The following is a 27,437-nucleotide window of genomic DNA, read 5'->3' on the forward strand; positions in this document are numbered from 1 at the left end:
GCCTCAACCCGTCTTCCATATGAGCATTGCGAATCATTAATGCAATTACCTTTACAAGGAAGAAAAATCTCTTGATGAGTCCAGAGACGTACGGACATCAAAGTGAGGTGGAGGAAAAGAGGCAATGCAATTATCATTTCATAGCCTTTACCACAAAGCAGAACACAAATTAAATAACAATTAAGACTTCAAAACAAAGGGAGGAAAAGAAAAGCTCCAGGTCTTGCTGTACCGTACTCAAATGCATCCGCCTTTGAAGATTAGCGGTGCTAGGCTTATGTCACCGACTGAAGTCCCATCTTCAAATGGGCGCTGCTTTTCATTCAGTCATCTTCAAAAGCGCACATTACACACTAAGTCTAAAAATACCACGTTGGCATAATGCAAATGGACCATAAATGGAAATACACTATTTGGCATGGCCTTGGACTGGTTTTCTTTGGACAGGTAATTAGTGCGAGAACCACGCAGCCACATCCGAATTAACACTTCAAATGGGGAGCAAAATGGAAAGGAATGCTTTTCAAGAATTAAAAACCCAAATATTTAGCATTACGGCAGTGAAAAGACTATTCTTGCATTTCCTGTTAATTGCATTCACTGTAATAAGGGCTTAATGTAAAACTGGCTGCGTGTAGAATTTTCTAATTTATAATGACACTAATTTGGTGGGATTTGATTTGTGAATTTGAGTGGTCTGTTTGCATTAGCTGCTAACTAGTAATCCATTTTGAGGTTTCTGTGCTCCACATCAAAAACCCAGTCTATAAGAGAAATAATGGATCTGCTAAGAGGCAAACAAAGGCTAGGATAGAGCTGTGTCTGTACAGCGCTAATACTAGACTCTTTGTGTTGTCATGTATTAGGAAATTATGTCCTACATGGAATTACAATGAACTTACTATTTGGTACCAGACAGTGAGCCTTGGGCTATAGTGGGAGACAGAGTTATAATTAACAATTATGTAAATATAGACATTTTTTCTGAGTAAATAAAAAAAACATAATTATGAAATATAAGGCAGTCCATAGAGTAGTAGTTATTTCTGCAACAAAGACCACGTCCAACCCCCAAACACCCCTAAAAGTTTTTATTCTCTAAGGCAGGAGAGCATTAACAGGCCAAGCTCGATCACCACCACTCCCCACCATCTTCTTCTTCTTTCATTGATTTGACTGTGGAGTCTTTCAAGGATTAGGCCATATCTGAAGACTAATCTAGCCTGTTACAAGGCTTTTAATAACAACCTGTGTGCTGAGCTGGGGCCACCGTGGAACATCTCCAGGCCTAATTCCCAGTCCATTTCACCTCCATGCCTCCCTCCAGCCCCTCGCTGATAACAGCCTGCTTGGCCTTTATTTCTCTGGCTGAGAAAGGCGGCAAGGGTAGATGTGTGATTGGATGGATGGGTGGACTGATTTCACCCAAATGTCTATCTCTCACAAGGATGAGCTGTGAAAGCAGTTAGCATTCAAATAATTCCTACGAAGACACACAGAGATGAAGGCCAGATCTAAAAGAAATAAGCAATGTTATTTGTGTGCATGCATACAGATAGAGAGTCTATTTTCTTGTCAGTCTGCAGGCTTTGTACTGGCCAAGTGGGATTTTTGTGAGGCACAAACAATGCTTTTTTTTTTGTTGTTTTGCTTTTTTTTGTTTTTTCTGCCTGAATCCATTTGGTATTTTGATGACTCACTATTTGTTTGCCTGTAAGTGAGAGTTGAAGCAAAGCAGAGGTGTGTTATAGAGATCTGAGCAAGTTGAAAGCGAATGGCATGAGGTACAGTCATGTTCTGTGCAGTTTTCACAGTTTTGCCAAGCAATGCATGTGTGAAAATATCCTATCTAAATGATCATTCAGTCAATGATATTGAAGCTCCATATGTGGCTGTGCTATAAATGACGATCATCCAGTCAATTCTGTCTCTAGAAAAATTTGATTGATTGATTGATTTGTCAGATGTGTTTTCAAGGACACCTCATGAAGAAAACATTATCAGTGAACCTAATCCAGGCAGAACCTAGATTAGGTTCATTGATAATGTTTTCTTCCAATTCAAAAGAGTCTACATCTTATCCAGTTCAGGAGTCTCTGGGAGGAGGTTGGGTTGGTAAACCTCGAAACCAGGATTTGAGTACTGCAACAAATATGCTTAGGTTAAGTCGACCAAAATGGGGTGTTTGATTCATTTAGCTAGTCAGCGTTGGGACTATAAATGTTTAACTAAGACCAAGTGCTTTGAGTTGCCTTAATTCAATGAAAAAACTTTAAATCCAGCTTTAGTTGAAATAAGTTGTAGGTAAATGATGTATGTTGACATTGAACTTTATGTATGTTCAGTACATATATTTTGTGTTGAACAGTTTTGACATTTGATAAACATGTTTTATATTGCTAGTTTTAATACAAAAAGTAATCAAGCTTGCATTACATATCCTACAAATACAACAAACTCTAATGCTAATTGTAATGCTAATTGAGAAACACAGTCAATCAGAAAGGAGTTTGTGGACATGCAGATATTTAATCATGAACATTTTAACTGTACTAGTCACAGAACTGCTTAGCTCAAGCTTCTTCCAAAGGAAAAACGTCTTTTAACCGCATCATCACACCTAAATTTAAGGCAACATACAGCAATTTCAACTAAGGATGTATAAAAAACATTTTTACTTTTGCTCCTGACCCTGGTCCAAGGATGGACATGTATTATAACATGGTTGATACACCCACAAATGGTGCCTGGTTGATTTCAATAAGAGCTCCTCACCACGAACATACATCAAAAGGTTTCGTCCATACTCTCTTGTGGGACCATTAGCTAAAATTAGTCCATGGATAGATGACCCATGAAGAACACCAAAGTAAATGGCCATTTGAAGCTTTTTGGGTGGTAAAGGTGACAGATCTAAAACTTATTTAATTTATAAAACTTTATTTTTTCTGTCAAAATAACATCTGAAAGCAAACCAAACCCCTGTATCACTAAATATCCACCATATACGACTTCTGACTCTACATTGCTAATTACCACCATCCTGCAATGAGCTGTGGCAGTGAAGCCTCTTTTAATGGCAGTAATAACACCAGCTTAGGATGAGCCGGTCACAGTGAAATGACCCCTTCCTAATTAAATGCTGTGTTGCTTCTGACCAGAGAGTACATGTTAATCATATTAAAGCATATGGGGTCACTTTCGTCAGACCACTGCGACGTCATGAATCATTTCAGCTGCCAGGTCTATAAGCTCAACCATGGACACAAAGTCACAGCCGGTTCAAACAGTTCAGAGTTGTGGAGATGCAAGATATTTGATTGTGCAAAAGCGAACATTATCTACAGAATGTAATAAAATATAGAAAGAATTTTGATGACAATGATGGTGCTGGTGATAATACTTATGAAATGATAATGGCTACCAGTCGACTGCTATTTTACTATCACTATTATTTGTCTATTTTTGTAGAATTTAAAGGGTTTTTCTATGGCCTTGTGGTTCTACTACTTTGTGTACAGCTTTTCTTTATTGTATAACTGTGATAAATATGTGCAGTTTGCAGCCGACATTTTATCAGAGCTCCTTTTTGCATCCTTTTTAACAGTCAGTGATTGTGTTATGTCACTGGGGAGAAGCTGAGAGTGAAGACCATACAGAGTGTGTGTATGTTTTCACAGAGAGGGTTATTTTTAGCTCACGTGCAAGAGCTTAAGGGCGGAGATCCATAGAGGACTGTGCAGAGGCAGGCGAGAGCAACAGTGTATTTTTAGACTGCGGCTGACTCTGTGTAACCCTTTGTTTGCAGCTGTGCTCCAATCCATTCCGCTTCTCGCTCGATATGATGAGCTGCATTAAAAACGCCAAACCTTTGCAGCCAATTACTGCATGTGGACATGTATGTAAGAATGTTACTGTGCAGACAATCTTCTAATGCGCTAGCTGTCATTAAAATTCAGGCTTGGTAAACTATTACTAAGGTTGACAAGAGGGAGCTATTTTTGTCTCTGCTGTTAAAAGCCAGAAGCTTTTTTCGGGGGCGCATTATGCCTTTATTAGATAGCACAAAAGAAAAGAGGCAGCACGTGGGGGGAAGAAAGAGAATGACATGCAACAACAGTCCCTAACTGCATTTTAACAGGCGATGGTGCAGTTACTAAATAAATTGGAAGTAATAATACATTGATTTGAATGTGAGCTGGACACTAAAATGACAGCGCGTGGCCTAACCATAACATTAAGGTCAATGAAGTCACAGGTGACTGGAGAGGGAAATAGCTGTCTCCAGGGCACACAAATCTGTCTGAGAATATTTGAATTCAAAGAAGATGAAGCTTCAGAGCAGCAATATAAAAACATGATGCACTTTATGTCCTATGACTAGCAAGAAGTGGTCTAAAGCAGCTGGACGGAGGGCTTCTAGAAACACTGTAAATAAGGACATGTGAGTAGAAGACGATCTTGATGTTCTAGGACCCTAACTCATCTCCCGACAGCCAACAGGGCTAAAACGCCCCCTAGGGAACATATTATTTCATGAAAATGTGTGAAGGGAAAAAAAAGCCCTCCCACAGATGCTAAGAAAATATGACAGTGGTGTGAAGCTGAATCCCAGAGAGAAGACCAACAGCAGCAGATGTACATCATAGCAGTCAGCCCTCATCTTTGTCACAAAACATTGCTCCCATGCTCTCTCCTCATTGAATACAAGCATGTTTTCATTGGATATGATTTTGTTAAGGTAATGAACAATTTACACTCTTTTCATAGAAAAAGGAAACACAGAAAGAGAGAGTCAACTTTGATCTGCAGGTTTTGAAAAAAAAAAAAAAAAACAGACATGATAATATTCAAACTCGGCTAGGACTGTTGAAGACGGGATAACTGACTGCAGATGCATTATGTGCTCCGCTGCCATGAAAAGTAGCACAAGAACGGGAAAGGTGGTCACCATGGAAACAAGCTTTGTTTGAAAAGCTTGTGCAATGAGGCGTGTCTGCCCTTGTGTGCACCGATCCGGCAGAGCCAAAAGGCACAGCGGATGGAGAGAGGAGACACGGCTGGAAAAGAGACACTGCTGCAGCGAGCGCCAACTCCCTGGTCAACTACAGGTGGTATTACTGAGCCCACTCTGCGATGATAATGGTGGAAAACAGTGAGAACTAGAAGTGCCTAAGGGTTGAGACTGGGATGAGATGTAAACCCCCCAAAGGCCTGTTTATATCCCCTGGGAGACACAGCTGTGGTGCTGATGCAGAGTGGGGGTGGGGATCAGGAAGGTCTGTGAGCGAACTGCTGCTAGCAAAGACAAAGATGAGAGAATCCAACCCTCTGAATGTTGTGTTTATTACAATGAAACATATTAAGCTCTCAAAGATGAGCCCCCCCCCCCCACTTATCTTTAGTGGTACTTTGCCATGCATGTAGTTTTTTGTCATTCTTTTGCCAAAGTTTATCAGCTTCAAACTAAATACAATGATGATGAATATAATTTAATTTGTGGTGCTCAAAAACTAGAATAAAATAAAATTTAAACAAAAGATAAATCAAATTTGAAAGCATCAGCATGGCTAGATACCACTGCTACTACTCTTGTAAGTGAGTATTTTGGTCATTTGGGAGCCACTTTGAAATCATGAAAAAGCCTTTACCAATGTTATTTTTCCAGTTCTTACATGTCTCATTTCTTTTTTCTTTTTTTCTTTTTTTTTTAATTTTTATGGTACACTATATTCTATTTTACTTCTTCAAGTGTATTTGCCTTTGCTTTTATTTGCCTGATTTTATTTAATTATAGTGATGGAATGTTCTAATCAAGATTCTCCTATGTAAAGTACTTACTGTAGGAACTCTATTTTTTTGTACTATCATCAAACATATGCCTGGACAGAGATGAAAGCTTATTCTTGATCTTGGAAACAGTAGTTTGACAGCTCATAACCTCACAAGTGGACATTCGGGTTAAAGGTTGTGGTTGATAGTGATGAATTATAAAACACGTGCATGGGAGAGTTGGCCAACTAGGGAAAAAAAGACAGGTGAAAGTCAGGACAGAAAACACCAATATGAATTTCAAGAGAGAAACTGTGGAACGAGTGGTGCAATGAAATCTGCTGGAAGATGCTGACGATGTGCTGAGAAGGATCACATCACAAGGAGGTGACCGAGGGTGTTCTCCCACTGGTTATATTTATACAGCTGACAGCTAGAGACAAGAGCCTCAGGCCCTCTGCTCTCCTATTCTGATAATTAGATACTGTTCAAACACTTGCATCAAACTGATCCTATACAAAAAGGATCACCCAGCAGAGGACTTGACTGACTTGCAGTCAAACCCACGTAATTACAGTGTTGGAGGACTTGTTTTATGCAAATTACTTTTCAGCCTGACATCTTGGACAATATTTTTTTTTTTTTCAAATTCATATTAATAACAGAATATTTCATTTGCTCAGTCTCATCATAATTTGCTCATTAGATCAAAGATGCAGTCCCAGAAAAGGTCAGGGCTGTCAGACGGTGAACGGGATCACTCTTTTTTTTTTCCCAAATGAAAGAATATAAAAGTAAGTGAGGAGAGCGGTGCTAATTTGCATGCTGTTTATGCAGAGCGTTGACCATTAGAGTCTGATCATTTTTCTGAGCTCAAGGTGATTAAAAAAACTGCCACCAAGGAATATTGAGGGGTGAAACTGAGATTTTGCCAAAAACCAGACTTAACGTGCATGGTGAAGCATACTGATGAATGAATGTTTGATTTTACAGTATCCCTATCAAACCTTTCTGGCCTTAAACTTTCTGTGCTGCTCAATCTTGGAAGTTGAGGATCAGCATGTATAACAGCAGAGAGCACCGCTACAGCTGTAGTGTTAACACTGAGGACCAGCAGTTCTGTCCAACATCAAAACAAAGGTCATGAACTTTCGTGGTAACATTCCAGTTTTTTGTGGTATAAATAGAGTTTACTGGTAGACGTTAACTGCTTAAAGGGGACTGTTATATTATGATGTCGGATCTTAAACATGGTCAAAGTTCCTAATCATGTAAAATACTGCCTCAAGTCAAGAGCCTGGGCTTCATTCTGCTGTCAACAATCTGCAATGTTACCCCTACTTCGCCTTTGAATAGACGTCACTTTGTTCACACATGCCTACAAACAGCCATATATAGCTTTTGTTGCTAACTTAGTTCTATGGCTTGTTCACTTACAAACTTCAGATTTCTGCTCAAATATGTGCCAATGTCTTCGATAAGTTTCCATTTCAAGTAAAGAACATGAAAAAGAAGTAGCCTTCCGAGAAAAGAGAGGATATATTGGAAGACCTTTTACTTTATGTGCTAGACATTTTCTATTTTTAATATCTTGAACTTGTCTAGCCATTCATTAAAGATAAGGGAAGGGAAGGGAGTCTGAGCACTAGAATTGTAGCTGAAGGCATCCTTTTGTTACTATAATTTATTGCTTAAATACTTAATAGACCTGGATTTTGTTGCGATTATAAGTAAAGCCAGTAGTTTAACAATACTAAGAGCCTACAGCCATGCTAGCAATGCTAGCAGCTCTGTGAGACTGTACTTTAGCAACAATTGTGCTTTGAGTAAAACACTGATGTTGGAATGCAAAATGTTAACCATGACAAAAAAAATGCTAACCATGACAATGCTAACATCTCCGTGAGACTGTACTTGAGTGCAGTGGTGCTTTGAGTAAAACGCTGACGTTGGAATGCAAAATGCTAACCATGACAATGCTAACATCTCTATGAGACTGTACTTTAGCACAGTGGTGCTTTGAGTAAAACACTGACGTTAGAATGCAAGATGCTAACCATGACAAAAAAAAAAGCTAACCATGACAATGCTAACATCTCTGTGAGACTGTACTTTAGCACAGTGGTGCTTTGAGTAAAATGCTGACGTTGGAATACAAAATGCTAACCATGACAATGCTAACATATGATGTTAGCAGATGGAATGCTTGGCATGCTTAGTTTAGCATTGTTTAGTTTAGCATGGTTACATTTGCTAATGGGCACGTAACAAAAGGTGCAGGTGAGGGTGATAGGAATGTTGTTAGTTTTGCAGGTTTTTGGTCATAAATCAATGCATATCATTGGACACATTTTAAATTTGATGGTGCTACAGGAAAAGTCATGAGATCACCAAAAGGCTTTTAAATGGTCATGAGAGGGGCATGGACATGTGAACCAAATTTCAAACAGTTGTTTAACTGAAATCCTCATGCCAACCTGCAGGTAGCACTAGAGGAACAGTAAGACAATATACCAGTAAGTCAGTATGGTTCATCCACTGGGGAACATACATGTCAGTACAAAACAATGGCCCAAACAATTGCCTTCCACAGAGCCATGCCACTAACATTGCTAAAAATGCTTCTATTTTGGCACTCTCGTGAAACTCCATTGAATTGCATCAAGGATTAACTGATTATTGATTGTTAATATGTCTAGTAATTGATTGAAACTAAAAAGAAAACTAAAGTATCCCACATTTGAATATTCTTTAACCAATAACAATGTTATGCCAGTTAAGTCCTACCACAGAAGAATAGACAGACAGGTACATATCCTCTTCTCTCTGTTCTGATTTGTTCAAAGCAAACACAAAGAAAAAAAAAAAAAGTTTGGGCTTCACTGTTTGGTGTCACCGCAGTCTTTGGGAACCTTGTAAGGCTTCTCAACATCAAAGTGACCATTCACATTTTGAGGTGCTTCACTTTTTTTTCCATTCGTCATTAAAAGAACACCATCAAGGGGATAAAGACCTTGTAAAAGACATGTCTGTGAATGATATGAGAAGATGAAAGCAGCACTCGGTCGCTCACCTTGCCCCCCCTGTTCGGGTGTTACCTTCACAGGGAGAGAATGCACACTCCATAAACTGAACTTACTGCTCAAACACAACCATTCAGATCTTTGTTTTTCAGTAACAGTGTTAAATAAATGTAAGCTTTCACCTGTCATGGTGTACAATGACCTAAATGTGGCTATACCAGAAGATGAAAACAGTTTCATGTTGCTGTCCACATTCACCTCTCATTTAGGCGAAAAAACGATTAAATCTACCATTAAAAACTGCTATTCTTCTCTTCATGCATGAAGGCTTCTTCTTCCTTTTCTATTTGTGTAACCACGATAAAGCTCAATAGAAACAATTAAAAATCGTTTGTTGTGGGAGGAAAGTGTGGATGATTGACAGAGTCATTTTTGCGACTGTCAGATTGAAGACTTAGCTTCGCGAGTCCTGGATGAAGACTCCAGAAAACATCTTGCGCCTGACACCTCATTCATCATAAAACAGGAAAGAAATTTGAAATGACATGGCCATCTGATGTCGAGAGAGGATGGGTTGGAGAGACAAGCACAATATGGTTCAGCAGACGGAGATCCATGAGTCTGTGGCCCTTTTTTTTCTCTCTGCATGCAAAATATTACCCCACTCTGAATAATCTGTCGTGCACTGGGTGCGTGTCAAAGGAAATGATCAGCATGTTGCCAGAACTGAAGGTGGAGATGAGTGGGGCTGCATCCACTACTCTCTACCTTGTGGGGTTATCTACAATAATATGGTACGCTATGAAGAGAATCAATATGCTACATCTGAGCTCATCTTCGGATAATGAATTTGTGTGTCTGTCAGGCTTCAAGAGAAATCTCTACAGGACGGAAGCACTGATCGGTGGAGTCAAAGGCAACCGCTGTGTCTACAGGGAATGTCAGTCAAAGGGGGAAAAAGACATGTAAGTCTATATATACACATCTGCAGTTGTTACTAGACTTGACATGTTTTGCCTCAGAGGCACATTGTGTCATATTGTATCAGTTTCTAAAGAAGCTGGGTATTTTGAATCAATTACAGAGTTGGCACATTATGAATATTGACCTCTGCTTGCATTCATACAGTATGAATACCAATTACTGTGGGATCGTATCAATGAGAGACAGGTAAATCTTGGCAATTTGAGGAATTATATAACAGTGACAGATGACCTGACTTAATAGAACTTTCTAAAGAAAGAAAATAACCGACAATGCTCTGACAACAGTTTCCTATGTATTTATACACACTGCCATGCGTTGTACCTGAATTGACCACAATGACAGAAAAGATGAGTCTGAAGCAATGTTCATATAATCATGGAAAATAACTAATATGACTTCTGTGAGTGCACCTGTTTGTGCTGTATGTGAAGACAGAGGAGCAATTACTAAGGTGTATTTCTGAATGTAATAACAAATCATCATCATATTGGAACTAAACTGACAACTTTGTCCTGCATACATTTCTTAAAGAACCTTAGTACAAAGCCATACATGGTCACCTAGTGTCACAGTGTCTTTCACAAGAGATCTACAGCACAGAGGAATAGGACTTCATGATGCTAGTATCCCACAATCAGAACAGTGGGTGATAAATGGATAACCAGCATGGGCTCTTGAAATCAAAATCTCTTTTTCAAGGGGTTCTTGATAATAAAAAAAAGAGCAAACAGCAATATTCTACCTTTTAACCAGCAATTACTGAGCAGTGATCACACTGCAGATATGATGCCAGTTATACCAATCAAAGTCAGACCTGGCTGTCCAGTGTATGTGCACATATTTTGTAATCACACCTCTATCAACTCAAGGAAAAATATTCTCGAACCAAGAAAAAACAATTGTAAATATAGTGTATTGTACAGTATCACTAAACAGGGTTGAGTATGAGATGAATATATTTTCTGGTTCCCTTACTAATCTGAATAAACTGTATACCTTTTTAAATTGTTCCATGTTTTATAAGCATGTGTTAAGTTTCCTTTAAGTTTCACAATGATTAAACTCCTTCACCGAGCTAACCTGTTGAAACAAAGTGATGAATAGAACAGCACCTTTATAAAAAACTTATTATATTATTATATAATAATTATCAAAATGCGGCTTGTTGAGCTTAACAGCTCATTTCTGTACAAGAAAGATTATTTGGAGTGAGCTGAGTGATGAGCTGTTTGGCTCTGTGTGAAAAGATTCCCTTCTGACCCCTAATTCCCCTCATATAATAACATTCCACCCCTGTGGAGAAAGGTCTGTGAGTCACCAACAGTGCACCTCAGCATGTGGCAAAGGATGCACTGGAGAGACAGCGCTGACAGGAATCATAATTTGTCACTTTCCAGTGAAATGACAAGTTGTGCAAGGAAAAGAGAGAGGCTGAGGTAATCTACAAACAACGTGTGAGTGAAGACACACAGTCCCATACAAATGTAGGGTTTCCCCACTATTCTTTTCCAAGCAAAGAGAAAAACTCAGACTCTTAAGGGACACTAAAACTGAAACCCAGACAAATAAAATCCTTTAGGTGAATTAGAAGCTCCTTAAGGAAGAGTGAGGAATGGTTATTGCTGCTTTTACAGAGTGACACTGCTGAAGCTGAGGGCAGAAAAAAAATAGAAAACTCCACCATCAAAGATACTGGAGGAAATAACTTAACAATATAACAGAATTCATAGAAACACTGTCAAACATACATTGTCAGGTGTAAACAAAGATATATAATGAATTGAATGCTTATAGGTGTCCTATTTCAATGCTGGAATGCATTTTATCATATCATAGCAAAAAAGTATTAGTAGAAAGACTTAAACTATAGGGATGCTATGATCATGATACCTAGATATTTCCTTTTTTTTACATGATACAACTGCCTTGGACAGCCTGCCTTCATCCCCAAAAACACGGAACTTCAAATGCAGCTTTTATCTACAGAAACAGTTTAGTGGCATGGTGCATGTTCAGATTGTCACTGAAATAGATGCAAAGGGATTTGTGTAAAATACCAGCAGTCATGCACACCTCACTTGCTGATGAACACCATTAATTAAAACTGCTTACTTCTAATGAATTAGGTTTCCACACCATCCATTGAAAAGTTGTCAGTTGCTGTATGTTTTTTATGTTGTGTAGAGTTGTTGTATGTTTTACATGTCTTCATGACATGGTGCGTGTATTGTTTGTATTGTTAATGTATTGGAGGAAGCTGAAGACACATTTCCAATACGGATTCAGCAACAAAGAGATTATCATTGATCACCCTCGAAAACCAGATTAGAACTTTCATAAATAACATGATGGCTCATGTGGGCAGTTAATTGTTGAGTACATTGTCTAAATTATTTTATTTTTTGAGAAGAGGAGCATGGTTGAAAAAATGGTACACAGCCAGTGTCTACTGACAAATTGTGGTAGGCCCTCTTTGAAGAGTCTAGATGTCATTGCATCTGGATGACATGGACAGTCTCCAGCAGCGTCAGAATAGAGATCAAATCAAAAGAGGGGATAAAGAATGTAGGTGGTAAAATCTGTATCCTGATGCTTCTCACACACTTATGATGAATAATAAGGGCATTAATTATGTATAAGACCAATGACAACATCTTCAATAGTTCTGAACAATACTATGGATTATGGTGGCTTTCAGCAATAAGGTTTTTTTTTTCTTGCAATTTTGACATCAGAGTTTTAATTGGATATTTGATTTTTTAACTGAGCAAGATCGACCTCAAGTCTGTTCTGTTTCCAGTTACATTCTGTTGCACTTTATTTTGCCAGTATAATCATGCAACCAGGGAGTACCAATTGGACCGCTTTTACTTTTGTTTTTGAAGGGTGCAATTTGTTAAGAATGCCCACACAGAGTGAATAAAAGTGATCTAGTAAACTCTGAGGGGAATTATCTGCTGTGAAGTTTGGCCTGATAAACATGTCTGAAGTTGAAGAGTTTATTACCCGTGTCTTTAAAGGTGTAGTCAGCAATTCTAATCCAATACATTTTGTCAAATTTAACAAATGTCTCGTTCCCAGCCACTAGCCGTACACTAGCTAGTCCCTTATGTGTGCATGGATGGGCATGTAAACACAGTGGCTCAGAGCTAGCCACAGAACACTACTCCTGGACAGGACAGGAGAAAGTCATCAGAGCAGCTGTTTGTGTGAGGACATGGCAGTCTCCTTTTGATTTTCATTTGATTTTTAACATTAAATCTAAATTAAAAATGCTTGAATAAAGTAACAGTTTTAGTTCAGACCACTATTTTTATTCCCTCACTCAATGTATCAATGATATCAATCTTTGGATGACAGAAATCCTTATTTTTGGCACCCGAGCTCAGAGACAGGCAATTGCAGCACATCTCAATTGTCTGTATCTGGACAGCAAATCTACAGCAAGAAATCTGGGAATAATAATGGACAGTCATTTAGATTTCAAAACTCATATCAACCACGTTACAAAAACAGCATTCTACTGTATCATCTCAAAAATATTTCCAAACTGAAAAGCTTCCTGTCACAATCTAATGCTGAATAAATAATCCACGCATTCATAACAAGCAGATTAGATTACTGTAATGACCTTTTCACTGGCCTTCCAAAATCCAGTATTCACAGGTTACAACTGGTTCAAAATGCAGCCGCACATATTCTCACTGGAATTAAAACATATATACTATACTATATAATTGTTATTGTTGTGTGTGTCATTATTAATTATAATATTATAACTGCATTTTAGGGTCGTTTTATTTTGATTTTAATTTTATTGTTTTTTTTCTATATCACTATTCTTGAGCTGCTGTAGCAATGAATTTTCCCCACTGTGGGATCAATAAATGTATCTTATCTTTATCTTATCTTATATATGCGGAATGACAATAAAAGGAAATCTAAATCCATCTAATCTATCCATAGCAGACGAGGCCTTTATTTACCCCAATTGCAAAGGATACTTTATGGAGAGAGGCCTTTATTTCTTATTCTCTCTATTTAGGTATATTTGCCTAAGTGTTAGTACAAAATCTTGTTTTTTGATCTGCTTTCATCTGCTCTGTTATTTTTTTGTTACTGCAATACTGGTAACTATGGGACAAAATAATTTAATCGTGTGGCTCTTCTAGACTTCCCAAATGTTATCAGATTGAATGGATGAAATTCCGGTAGTGAAAAAAAAACAATTCATGGGGCTGATATGAGTTTTGTTACATTAGTAACGTAATGAAAGCTCAACAGGCTGCACCAGCAGTGGTGGCAGTGCATTGGTTGGGAGTTGGTGTGAGAGACCGCTACACAGAGAACCACAAAGTTTACACCCCTACTATTGTATGGGACTAATTCCATATGTATGTAAAAAAAAAAAAAAAAAAAAGAAACTTTCCACTTACCTCTGGCACTCACTAGCATGGAGAACCAGGTCCTGGTTGTTTTTGGCAGAGACTGTAAGCTCATGCTCTGTTGGGTTGAAGATGTCCAGCAGTAGATGACACTGGCGGGTGCTGTGGATAGACACACAAGGAATAACTATAGCACCAAAATATCTCCATTCACTCCAAAACTCACATCAGAATTTTAAAAAAAAAAGACTATTTCTGTTTCCACTATGCTTTTACTGATGCATAGCCTTGTGCATTATTTTAGACATGATATATTATAAACAAATACCTAACAAAAAAGCATGCTGATGCTAGGGTGACTGATGACCACGCATAATTTCATGTTTATGTGCATATGAGTTCATACGTAATGCATGAGGCTACAATTACCTTCTAAAAATACACACAGCCACATACGACCACACACCAAATGCATGAGATCAAGAGAAGACACGGTGTGGAGTACTCATCAGTCCTTGTCATAACATCAAAAGGTGGCGGTGCTTTCATCAAGCCCACAGGCCTGGCTCCAACAGGTTATCTTCACATCATTCCAGGCCTGCTTTTCTCATGCAGATAATAAGAGGGCCAATTTGTGATTTAGATCAAGACTGGCGAGATGATGCTGGATTTTCAAAGAGTTAATTTTAACCTAAGTAGGTGTTTTTTTCCCCCCTGGTAATGACTGATAAAAGGAATGGATATCTCAAAACAGACACAGGGAACAGGCTGTCCAGTGCAGACAGTGTGCTGTTATATTAATTATCTTCTGTAGCAGTACAGGAAGAATGTGACACAAGTCTAAATATATACCTGTGCATAAAACTCTTCATTTAATTTACATTTGCATTATAAATAACATCCACACTTTTTTTGAAGAGCTAAAGGTCGGATATAAATCCACGAACATCCATTATCTATAACATAACCCAGTGCAGTAGATCTTATATATTCTATCTGCATCATTTTCTTTATGAAGCTTAAATTTTCAATTTTAGTTGCATTTCATGTTTACAAGGTGTTAATTATTTTACCCTACACTACATACAGAACAAATGAAAAGTAAATAAAAATTAAATGAAGTAAAATAAAAAATTAATTGAGGTGAAGTGAAGCAAATTAAGTGAGGTCAAAAGAGAGACATTTGCAATTTATTCTGGGTTGTTCAAATGGAAAACACCCACTCAGCCATTAGTAAAAAGCAGTGATGTGGGTTAGAGTGCTGATGGGTTAGCCAACTCTGCAACCTGGCTGGACAAGGTTTTCAAGTGTAAAACATCGGAGTAAACATTGATGAAAAGGTACAATCCCAATCACATGGACGAGCAAAACCATTCTGCATCCATCTCAACTTCAGAAGATACACTGAGTTAAACATGGAGGGATTTAACACAAGCTTTGATCCTAGCCATATGGATCTTCACTGCCAAGCTTCCTGGTAGCCTTTGTGTAGGCGTTGGATGATAAACTGGACAACCTCCATGCCCACGTCCTGCTAGCCAATTGTACAGGCATTGGATAATAAACTGAATGACCTCGGTTCCTGCATTGGTTTCCAAAGGGATATGAGGAAATTCAATGTCCTTCGTTTCACAAACACTTGGGTAAATCCTGGAATACTGGGCAGCGCCATTCGACCAGGTGACTTTTTCTGTATACTTATATAACAGATTAGGGGAACCAAAAAAAAAAAGGAGGAGACATGTGCTGTGTGCTGTTATGCTGAATAAGGATTGGTGTGACGGTGGGAAAAAGAAATTGCTATCCCCTTTCTACCAAGGGGATTTACATTGGTCATTAATATAGAGGGCTACATCCCTCCACAGGAGTGTACAGAGGGTGCCCTGTTGGATATTTGCAAATATCCAGAGTGGTAATCCTGATGCTGTGCTCACTGTAACTGAAGACCTCAATCAGGCTGACCTTAAGAAGGTTGTGTCTGACTTTAATCAACATATTCACTGCGCCACAAGGTGAAAACACACCTAAACACAGAGCAGAATCGCTACCTGTGTTCTAGGAGAACGACCATGAAGCTATCTTGCTGAGGATGTTTGCTGATAACACAGCTTTGGTCCACATGATCACACATAACAATGAACAGACCAACCTGAAGGAAAAAGACCTGACCCACTGCTGACAGGACAATACCCAGGTCCTGAACGTCAACAAGACTCAGGAGTCTATCATGGACTTTGGGAATAACCAGGAAAGAAACTATACCCCGCCTTAATATCAGTGGACAGTAAGTACCTTGGTGTCCACATCACTGAGGGCTTGACTTGGGTGCTGCATACTTACTCAGTGGTGAGAAAGGCAAGACAGAGACTGTTTCAAGCTTAGATTCATGAGGTAATTGCAGGTATCCCTCTCAAATACTCAAATTTCTACTCCTGAAACATCAAAATGTTCCTGAATGGGAACATCACAACCCGACACAGAAATAGAACTGAGCAGGACTGCAAGGCCCTGCAATGAGTAGCTCATTCAGCTGAACATAACAACAATAGGCGTTGCTTTAACCCTAACCCTAACCCTACCTAAAGGCTATTTACATCAGGCACTGCAAGAATAGGGACAGGGGAATCATTAATGATCCCAATCACCTGGATAATGGCCTTATCTCCCCTACTGTGGCTTGGAATAAGGTACTGGATACATCTGGTCAGCACTGAGAGGCTCAGTCACTGCCTAAAACACATATGCTGTATTTATCACTGTTTTTACTCGATTGTATCTCTATTTTATACACAAATTGAAGGAACTAGCACAATTACATTTCACTATGATTGTTCCTGAAACGATTACATGTGACAAATACACTTGATTGATTGATTAACACTGACAGTGTCCAAGCCCAAGAATTAAAAAAAATGAATGAATATAAAGCATGCTGTAAAGGAATTCTATCATGATGAATCACACAACAAAAGCAAATAATAAATGCTGCCCATTACCCAACCCTCCGTCTAGGTCAAATTAACCCCCCCTCCTCCCAACTAGCTTGTTGCACCTTAAATCTAAGGGTTAATGAAGACTTACCCAAGTCCTAATAAACTGCTACGGCAATTAAAGGAGCATATTTTTTAAGGTCTACCCATGTTTTTTTAATTGTCTAGTCTTTGTTGGCGGACGTGATTAACGGGCTGAGTGGGGCGAGGTACTGATTTATAGACCAGGGCGTTTAGCTGCGGTGATCAATCAGACCACCCAGTTAAGAAACACAGGCTAATTGCTCATGCACTAAGTACCCAAGATAAACTGAGGGAACAGAGGATATAAGCACAGACAGCGTGGATTTGCACTTAGTGATAAGAGTTTAGAGTAAAAAGAACGCAGCGTGAGCCTCGAATGACACTGAACAATGATGGACAAATTCATTCAGAAAGTGTTGCAGGTATTGCTGCAGAATATCTGTAGACTAAAGCTTAAGGTTATATTTTTCAACTAAAGGGAAATGAATCATAACACTGAATCATTTTGATAAGTATTCTGCTGAGCGTCTACGCAGGGCACGGAGATCTAAGCTAAATAAATAATTCAAAACCGCCAATAGAGTTTCAAACTATTTGTCTCCATTTCAGCCTGTTAATTTTTAAATTTCTCTCTAACAGCAGAATGAGGCAGAAGAAGGAACAAAGTTAGCACCGGTGTTAAAGAGAACACGTATCGAACCTGCCGCTTTGCTCATAGTGTACAAAGCAAATCATCCATCAATGGAATATCAATACTTCTGCTGTATGTACATTTCATGAAGCACAAAACAACTTAGGTGCATGCATATACATCATGTGTGCCTGAGTGCAATATGTAAAGTGAAAATGAATTTGAAGGATCCAGTCCTGATCATAGAAGAAGACCTTTATGACTGATTATTTCAGGTACAACTGGTAGTGTGCTAAAGTGGGGAAAAAAGTGAATTAATGAATGCCACTGTCTATTTCTGAGAACTCTACCACACAAGCAAATGAACCAGGAGGTCAGCATTTTGCTATTATTGATTTGAAGAGGACCCTGTTGCAGTAGAATAACTCAAAAGCTGGCGCCACACATATCTTTGCAAAGACCCCAGAAAAGACATTAGTAGAAGGCAGACTCCGACGAAGGGATGCAGTCTTGATTGTCATAGTTATTAAAACCACAATTTAAAAAAAAAAAAAAAAAAACATATCGATCTATTAAAAGTGTGGTGTGACACTGACTGTTGGACTGGGGGACACTGTTATTGCAAAGTGGTGGGCGGTCAAAATGGCACACACACCACAGTAGGAGGCAAAAAAAAACCTCAGTCAATTCTGCAAATCTGCAATCAATAAGTGCTGATTTTGCAGCCTTCCTCTTGGCACAAAAACGTGACATATTCCCAGCACACAAAATGTAATGGCCTTAATTGGGCGGAGTTGGATTTAGAGTACTGCCAATGGTGGGCTATTTTTAGATACTTGAGCCAGTAGACTACTTTTATGTCCACATTTAAAGAGCGACTGAGATTATTCTTTAACAAGCCAACTTTAGCTAAGCTGAATTGCTTATTAGCATGTGCACCATGTCAAATAATGGACTAATGAATAGTCATTAAAGGGTGAGTTCACTCAGATTACAAAATAAGATGTATTTCCTCAATTATCTCTAGCTTGTGTCTAGCCGTGCAGATGGTTTGGGGTTTTATGTATTAAGATTTTAGATGTCTGCCTTTATGTTGAAACAGCATTGAAAAATTAATGAAAAAGCAACATTTCTGTCCAAATACACTGCTGGTGAATAATTCACAGACAATACCATTGAGTATTCACAACAAGTATTTCTTCAATAGAAAGCAGTTCCAATAAAAACTGTTTACGGTGACTTCTGTGACCAGCGGATGCTTTCCTATCCATAGGGGATCTATAGAATTATTCACAATGCTATAGATGATCCACAGGATGCACTTTAATAAAAAGGCATCAGAGGATCAGTTCATTTTCCCCAGAGGAGCAATGCATTTTCCCAGGGCAGCACAATGTTGAGTGAATGGGATTTTAACAGGTCCCTGGAAAGTATGGCTCAGTGAGTATTTCACACATCCCAGCTCTCTGTCACTTTCTTTAACAGATTTGTCACCTTACATATGGCTTAACCCCTGAAGTGGGTCCTCTGTGTGCCAAAAAGAGATCCCCATTGAATTGTGTCTTTAGCATCACAAAGTAAAAGTCAAAGAGGATACTAACAGCTGAGTGGAGAAAAACATATCTTGTCTAGAAATGAATACCCCTAATTGGAGTTATTTATTTCTAGTAGGGTATAAAAACACAGTATGGTATAATGTGAGAAAGCAAAACTGAGAAACAGAAAAAGTGAGGCTGTGCTGTATATTTATATGTGAGGAAACAGGTGCTTTAGGCAAACAAAAGGTATCAAAATGTATGCTGAGATAAAGAGAGCAACAGAGGGGAGGTCTGAGGCAAAGAGAGATGTGGAGTGAAGTAAAGAAAGATGTCATGAGAGACACAATAGTTGGGAGGCAGGAAGGGGAGGAAAAAACCAAATTGAGATGAAATAAAGAAGAACAGAGGAACTGAGAAAGAGCGAGATAGGGAAATGAGAGGGCAAACTGTACGGAACGAGTCAGTCTAAAAAGTCAGACAGAGAGCAAAATAAAAGGATACAGAGAAGTTAATGAGACACAGAGGTTACAATGTAATGCAATCAAAACCAGTAGCCTTGAAAAAAATACTTCCTGTCTGAGGCCTAAAAGGATTGATTTTTTTAAGGCTGTTTCAGAGAGATGGTGATTAATGGATGGTCATACACTCTAAGGTGTGTCTCCCTCCCATTTTTGTCCAGCTGCCCTGTATATACAAGGTGGCGATTTGAAAGAGATAAAAGCACAAAGCGGTGTTCAACAGAGCCAGGTGAAAAAGGTAACACGAGGGAACAGACAATAAGATGAGGTGCTAAAATGGAGCATGAGAAAAGGACGCAGGAGGAGAGATACACTACAAGGAGAAAAGTAGGAGAAAATGATGAAAAGAGAAATGGGTATGCATGAAAAAAGGAAAACGATAAAAGAAAAGGAGAGAGAGAGAGAGCACAGCAAAGGCAAAGGCAGTGAGAGAGAACTGAATGGAATCACTAATAAAGTAAATTTGGGATCAAGGTTTTGTGTCAGGTTCAACTTTGACCACTATTCAAAAAAATGCTGTGCTGCAGCTGGCTGATTACTGCATACTGGTGATTACAGCTTGGAAGCAGTGGCGATTTTAGACCCTAAATTTGATCTCAGGACTTAAAATTTTATATGACTTTAGATATTTTGCGAGACCATCTGTTAGAGACGGGACAAAAAATGATACTACAGGTTCAAATGTTTTTATTTTACCAGGTGTAATGTCTGGCAAAGCGGCATCAACGGCTCCAATGCCCGGTGTTGTTCAAAACGTCATACTGTTACACACTCGGGTCTGTAGGTGGCAGCATGCACCTTTAACTTAACCTTGAACGACAACGAAGAACACGCTGAGTCTGGTTATATAGTTCCATAGTGTGAATGAAAGATTATAGAGTCCTCAGGAATCTGTTAGTGTTAAGGCCCATTTATGATCAACGTTAAATACAGATCGGGATATGGATGGAGCCTTCTGTCCGTGCGCTGCGTTCATTTCGTCTGTATTTCTGCACGTTTCCATAAAGCTTACGGATACGGACCAAACGGAGCACTACCACTGGAAACCATGGGGGGGCAGTGTTGCTGTCGCTACCCGATACGTAGCTCTCGTGAGACACAAAGAAGTAATAAAAGTGGTGGAACTTTTTGAGGAAAGGTTGTGTGAGTTGGTTAGAAACTTTAAACATATCGTTTTCTATAATTCAAGAGGAACATTATCAATATCTCCTCCACAGCTGCCATGTTGTTTTTGAGTTTGTTGTTGTCATAAACTTCTGACTCTGTGCTGCCCCCTGGTGGATGTATTGGTTAACCTCCATGCCAACGTAAAGGACGCATGGAAGTATGTGAGCAGTGATGGTAACAACGTTTGTAAATGACTTATACATTTTCATACGTCCATTGAGCATAAATGGGCCTTTAGTATGAATTTATACATTTCCCCTTCTGCTCTGTTGTAACTTAACTTTTACTTACTTTGGATAGTTCTGTCATTAATATTGTCTTTCCCTCTGGATTCATTAACCATCTTAGGGTCATCGCTGTAGAAATCTGTGATTGTTTATTGTGAACCATTATTATAGTAGACCACTCAACTATGTATTAATATTCTTTGTCATAATTAAGGTTAGCCAGTGAAATTAGTCATTCCGCAGAGGGTTTGAACGGTAGCTGACCCCCCCTAAAGGTCTGATCCTAGAAACTACTGCTTGGAAGTCAATGCATCATCAAACTTCCATCGCCACCCATTCATAAGCACATGTGAATGACTTTCACTGTGCCACTCTCTAAGTGACAAGAGAGGTAGAGAGGAACAAAGAGAAAAAGAGGGTGAGGTAATAGTAACAGCAGAAAGGAGTATTACAGTTCAGAGTGAGACAATCCGTTTCATCTCTTTGAGACTGTATTTCAATGCAGTGTAGTGATGTTTTCCCTTGCATGCACCTGTTGGATATTTTAGCGATTTGTCATGCAGCGCAGTTGGAAGGGAGGCGAAGTAGGGGGAGTGTCACTGGCAATCAAGCTGTGCACTGAAATTTCGGTTCAAAGATTAACCGCATTTGGTGCCAGCTGCCTGCTCAGAGCAGGTCAACAGCATACTCAGAACGCTACAGACACTTTACGCGCTATTTCTATCCCTCTAATTGGTGATGGGGCAAATATATAAACCTCCTGAAAATCATTGTTTCTTGTCTGTTTCAATGCAGTCACTGGACATGTCCGATTGTAGGGATGAAAACGGATGTATTCTGATTATGACAGAGTTGTTAGGAATTAACAATTAATATCTGATTCTTGCAGCATCTGTCATCCACAACAGCTGGCTTGTATGAAGGCCTCCCTTATCGGTGATTACCTTACACAGCCATCTCAGTGTCACAGGTACAATATGTGTTCCATCTATAGTAGCTGATTGGAGTGATGTGTATTGTCAACGGCTGATTATATACATCAAATTCAATGGTTACCTTGATTAAAATCAGCACCGGGCTGTTGTGAAACAACGACACAAACTTCTGTCCTGCTGTGAACAACCCATTGATTGGTTATATTCTTGAATTCTGCAGAGCTTTGCCTTTCATGTAGAGAAAAAGTTTGAGTGACCTGCTGTGAAAAACACCTAAAATGTACCTCTCTCTTTCTGCCTCTTGGGTTAAAAAGTGCTGGTTAAATTTCATAGTGATGCCACCCTAATGAAAAGAATGTAAACAGGACGACGATAGAAATGATCAGTTTATGTAGTCTATAAAGGGCCAAATTCAAAAAGAGACCATCTGCTCTGTGACTCTGCACCTTCGGCTTCTCTGGACGTCTCCAGTCCATTAGCAAACCAGCAGTGTGTCACAGTTGGGAGAGCAGTGCTTTGAAATGGGGGATGAGAGGAGCCAGCGTGATTGGCCGTGAGAGTTAACCGGCACCTTAAAATGCCTCAGCTTCATTTCTTTGTGAAGGGAAAAAGGAAACAAATGGTGAAACATGTTGAAATATAGGTTGGTGTACAATCTTAAGATAACTAAAAAATGTGGTTATGTTTACATGATATTCAATAGTCTTACTTCACAAGGTTAACACTGAAATACTGTCGGTCGTGCAAGAGAAGAGTGCAAGTGAGCAAAAGTTAGAAGGTGATCTTCTTTTCTATTTACTGTGAGCAGCTACTGTACCATTTTGTGTTAGGAGCTGATGACACCACAACTAAATCACACACTAGTACAACGAAAGGGACTTTTAGAAACTGTAACTGTGTATTGGATAGAAATGGAGTGAAGGAGGGAGAGAGGTTAAGGGAGATGAACACAAAAACAGATCGAAAGGTTGCTACATTATCGAGCAATTTCATACAGTCACTTCCAAATTCTCTTTTAACTCCCAGTCAAGAAGAAATTCAATACTATTTATCTCAATTGTGTGTCCCTGAAGACAGAGATTCAAAGGAAATAAAATATTTGTTTTCTTTTGTACATAATGATATGAAGAATACATTTGTGAATTACAGTGCATTGTGATAGGTTCTTTGTGTTAACTTGAAAAGTAAAGACCGTTCAATATCTCATCTGAGCCTAGTAGATATGTCAGTACAACTGTTTCTTATGCTCTAAGATAAGTCTGAAAATGTATTATTGTCAAAAAGCCTGTCACTGGCTTTTTTTTAATGCAACAATTGGTATTATTATGGTTTCAAAATGATGTTCAAGTAATAAAAAGGCTAATCAAAATTATAATTAATAGAATGTATTTGAATAACAACTACAGATTCTGTTATTTGTGACAGCTTTAAGCCCAAAGCTTGTATTTGTATTTTCGTCAGCACTTACACTGGCAAATATCATGAAAAGCATGAGAACTGACCTCTTAAGGTTTCATAACAACATACATTATACATTTTTTAAATATCTGATATTTAAATGGGGATTGTTAAATTTGAGGCATTTGAATATCCATTACATTTTATTAACCTTTTAAGCATGTTATATAAGGGTGGGTGGGTGGGGGGGTCGATTGTTAAATGCATCACGATGTGGGAGTGGATGATTCTGTATCAGTTCGCAAAAGTCAAAAATCGATTTTTGAAATGTTAGTTCATAATGTGATGTTGACAGAGTTCATCTTCACAAAAGTCAGCAGTTGCAAGTATATTTTGATTTAATGACTAATAACTAGGCCTGCACGATATCAGCAAAATGTGCGATGTGCGATCACACTGTTCAATATTGCGATGACGATATGACTTGCGATAAATAAGAAAATATTTAAAGTTTGCATACAGTTCCTGTCTCTTTCAGATTTTCAGCTTTAAAAGATTCCCTGCTTTTAGGTACTCTAAAACACTGAATAGCTGATTGTAATTACCGCAAATTCCGGACTACAGAGCGCACCTGATTAAAAGCCGCATGCTCTAATTTTAGAAAGAAAATCAATTTTGTACTTGTACAAGCCGCGCCGGATTTTAAGCCTCAGGTGTCCCACGTTGTAATATGAGATATTAGCTATGGTTGGTCTGGCGATGCCTGACAGCCATCACGCATTTATTGTGTATTATTTTATCATTATTAAGGCAAAAGAACTCAATTTATGTCCATGGACATTGTAATGAATAGGATATATGATTAATATTAGTTTGCATACAGCGTGCTGCATGGACTTCAATACATCTGCTGCACCGCTGCTATCACAATTATCAAATGCTAAGTTTCTACAGTCTGTGACTGTGACCCTCATAAAAGTAATATTTTACAAATCTGCATTATATAAACTAACGAAATTCGTTAAAGTAAGTAATTTGGCGACTTCTAAGTCATTAAACTAAGTCTTACTTTTACTGGAGTAATCTACCTCGTTGGCACCTGTCATTGTACGTCTTGCTTTGAATTAAAACTTACCTACTGAGCGAACTCTCCCGTTCTCTCCTATGAACGAGTCGGACGACAACGTGTATCAACCATGAAGCAAAGTGAAAAAATAATAAAGTACGTAACAGCCGCATCATATGATTTTCTTCGAGTATTTTCCATGTTGATGAGAGTCAGTACAAATGACTGATTTACAATAATAAAGCGTGCTTGATTTATCACACAATTTCATTGGACCTCTGTGAACTACTCATCAATTTTATTGGTCTACTGTTACAAGGCAAAATGTTTTGGACGCCACGAAAAAAAAAAAAAAGTGTGCGTGGCCAATTTATCGCATTACAGACCAGCTTTTGCGATGGGTTCATCGCGAACGTTCACATCGCAATGACGATGAAAATTCGATTAATCGTGCAGGCCTACTAATAACAATTGCATGATGAACACTAAGTGTGTTGTGAATTTTCTATATCGTCATTGAGAGACTAATGTTAGCGCAGCAGAGCAGAAAACACAAAGCAGCAGTAATAAACAAGACCGGCGGACCGACACAAACAACAGCATTTAACAATTGAAACCAACCTGGTGCTCAGTTTGTCTGACCTCAAAAACCCTGCACCTGCTCAGAAATGTCCCTGGAACTAACAGAACAGCAGAGAGGCTGCCCTCCACTGCTGTAGACATGACGTTAATAACACAGTGGAGCAGTCCGTCTCCCCTTCAGTTTGTTATACTCATACAGGCAGGAGATTGTAAGATGCTTTGATATTAATTCATTCATTCATTAATGCAGTTTTAAAATAAAAGGGCTGCAGATGATTTACCTTATCTGCCAGCGATGTGTGTTATTGTATTTAAGAACTGAGAAAAAAATAAATCAGGTACAGAAGTCAGAACGTTTTGGTGCATCAATAATCATTTCATCATTGCGTCGCAGCTCTCTGAATCTGAATCTAATTGTGAGCTGCCTAGGGATTCCCACCTCCAGTGTCAACTTGACATATTATAAGCCTATTACTGGATATTTAATGGTTTAGCTACTAGTTGTCAAGTTTGTTTTATGTTAGATATTTGCCTGACTGATTGATGATTCAGGTAATGACACACACATTGACAGTGAATACTTTGTTTTTCATTCCCACCCACAGCTCCTATTGCATCCATCCACTTTGCTTTTGAGCTAAGGTTTATGGGTAGTTTTTCCACTAGTATAGGCCTGTAAAGCCTATTTGGCCCCTGGATGTGATATTTAGCAACACAAATAAACTTGACTTGACTTGAGAAGGCCTCCTTAAACATTCCCAAGCCTGCAATTTCAACACATTTCAAATGTTATGAGATGTGGTTGAGAGCCAATAGATACTGTAAGTCAGTGAGATGAGGCAGAAAGTGCTAAGGGTTTGGTCGAGGTAAGGGAGGGAGGGGGGGGGGGATTGCAATGACAGGGTGATGGTATAGCAGCCAGTGCAGCGTATCTATCAGCGCTGAGCCAAGATGGATGGCTTAAACTGCAGATATTATTACAGCTAATGATTCACCTCAAGTGGCCATTACTCGGCTACGATCTGTCTCCCTCGCTTGGAGTTTTTTCAGGAGCGTTTGGGGAGCTGAAAAGTGGAGTGAAGCGAGACACGGGGAATGTGTGTGTGTGTGTGTGTGTGTGTGTGTGTGTGTGTGTGTGTGAGGATGTGTGAGAGTGTCCACAGTATCTAATGTATGTGCATGACAGGGAGAATGTGAGAGCAGGAGAAAAGAGTGAATATCCATTTAATATCCATTCACGTCCGCCACTATCTGACCTGTCGGTGAAAACACCATTTCTAAAGTCTTCTGGTTTGGAGAGCAATAATGTCACGGGGAGAGTGTTGCTGCAGTGGTTAAAGAGAAGGGTGACATCTCCTCGCCAAATCGAGACAGAGAAAATAGCTGCATTTGTATCATATTGCGAGATGAAAGGAAGCTTTCGAATTGAGATTTATCACCGATCATTAAAAGAATAGTAGCTGTGAGGCAGATTTGTCTTTGCTTTTCTGCTACTCCGATGAAGGTTGAGTAGGATTCCTGTTTTATGTTATAATGACATAAAAGCCCATATATGTTATAATGACATAAAAGCCCATATATGCACAAAAATGGCATACAGGGTTAAGGCTGGTCACATTATAGATGAGGGAGCACAAACAGAATATAAGAAGATCTTCGCTGACACCATTTGGAAAGTATTGCTTTACTAACCCATTCTGAAATACAGTCGCTCAACTAAAACACATTTATTTAATTCTCACTGGTGAGCAAGGATCATTAAATATAAATTAGGCAGCACTGTTTGACTGACTGAATGAATTGGGCCTCTGAAGAACAAACTTTGTGGCATAAGGAAAAGAAGCTCTCCTTCCACAAGGTTATTCTAGTCCCATTATGCAGCTCGCGTTAAGCTTCAAGTCGCCTGCTCTGCATTTAAGTTTTCCAGCTGTGTGTGATGCTGAATGAACAGAGCCGTTCTCATGGCAGAAAAGTCATGTACTAAGAAACAGGTAGTTCCAATAGGTTCAGTATACTTTCTGTGCAGGTGTGTCTACTCAAAGCTGCAGCAATCAACAGTTTTTCTTCCTCAGCTAGGAGCCTAGCATCAAATGATTATGGAATGTGAAAGAGGTGCTCATATTCTCAGCAGGTTCTCCCAAACTAAGAGTGTTCCAGCCTCTTTTTGATCATTGTTTTGTTGATCCGGAAGGCA

General features: G+C 38.9%; 1 protein-coding gene across 2 annotated transcripts in view; it reads right to left on the reverse strand.

The window, feature by feature from the left end:
• Positions 1-27,437, reverse strand: part of trappc9 (trafficking protein particle complex subunit 9) — a 211,984-nt gene that overhangs the window by 75,694 nt on the left and 108,853 nt on the right. For both annotated transcript variants that reach the window (XM_053333925.1, XM_053333924.1), the window contains one exon: positions 14,219-14,329. In XM_053333925.1, the coding sequence (XP_053189900.1) occupies positions 14,219-14,329 (111 nt within the window). The remainder of the gene's footprint in view (positions 1-14,218; positions 14,330-27,437) is intronic.

This window comes from Scomber japonicus, chromosome 15 (assembly GCF_027409825.1).
Source record: "Scomber japonicus isolate fScoJap1 chromosome 15, fScoJap1.pri, whole genome shotgun sequence".
In the NCBI taxonomy this organism is placed as follows: domain Eukaryota; kingdom Metazoa; phylum Chordata; class Actinopteri; order Scombriformes; family Scombridae; genus Scomber; species Scomber japonicus.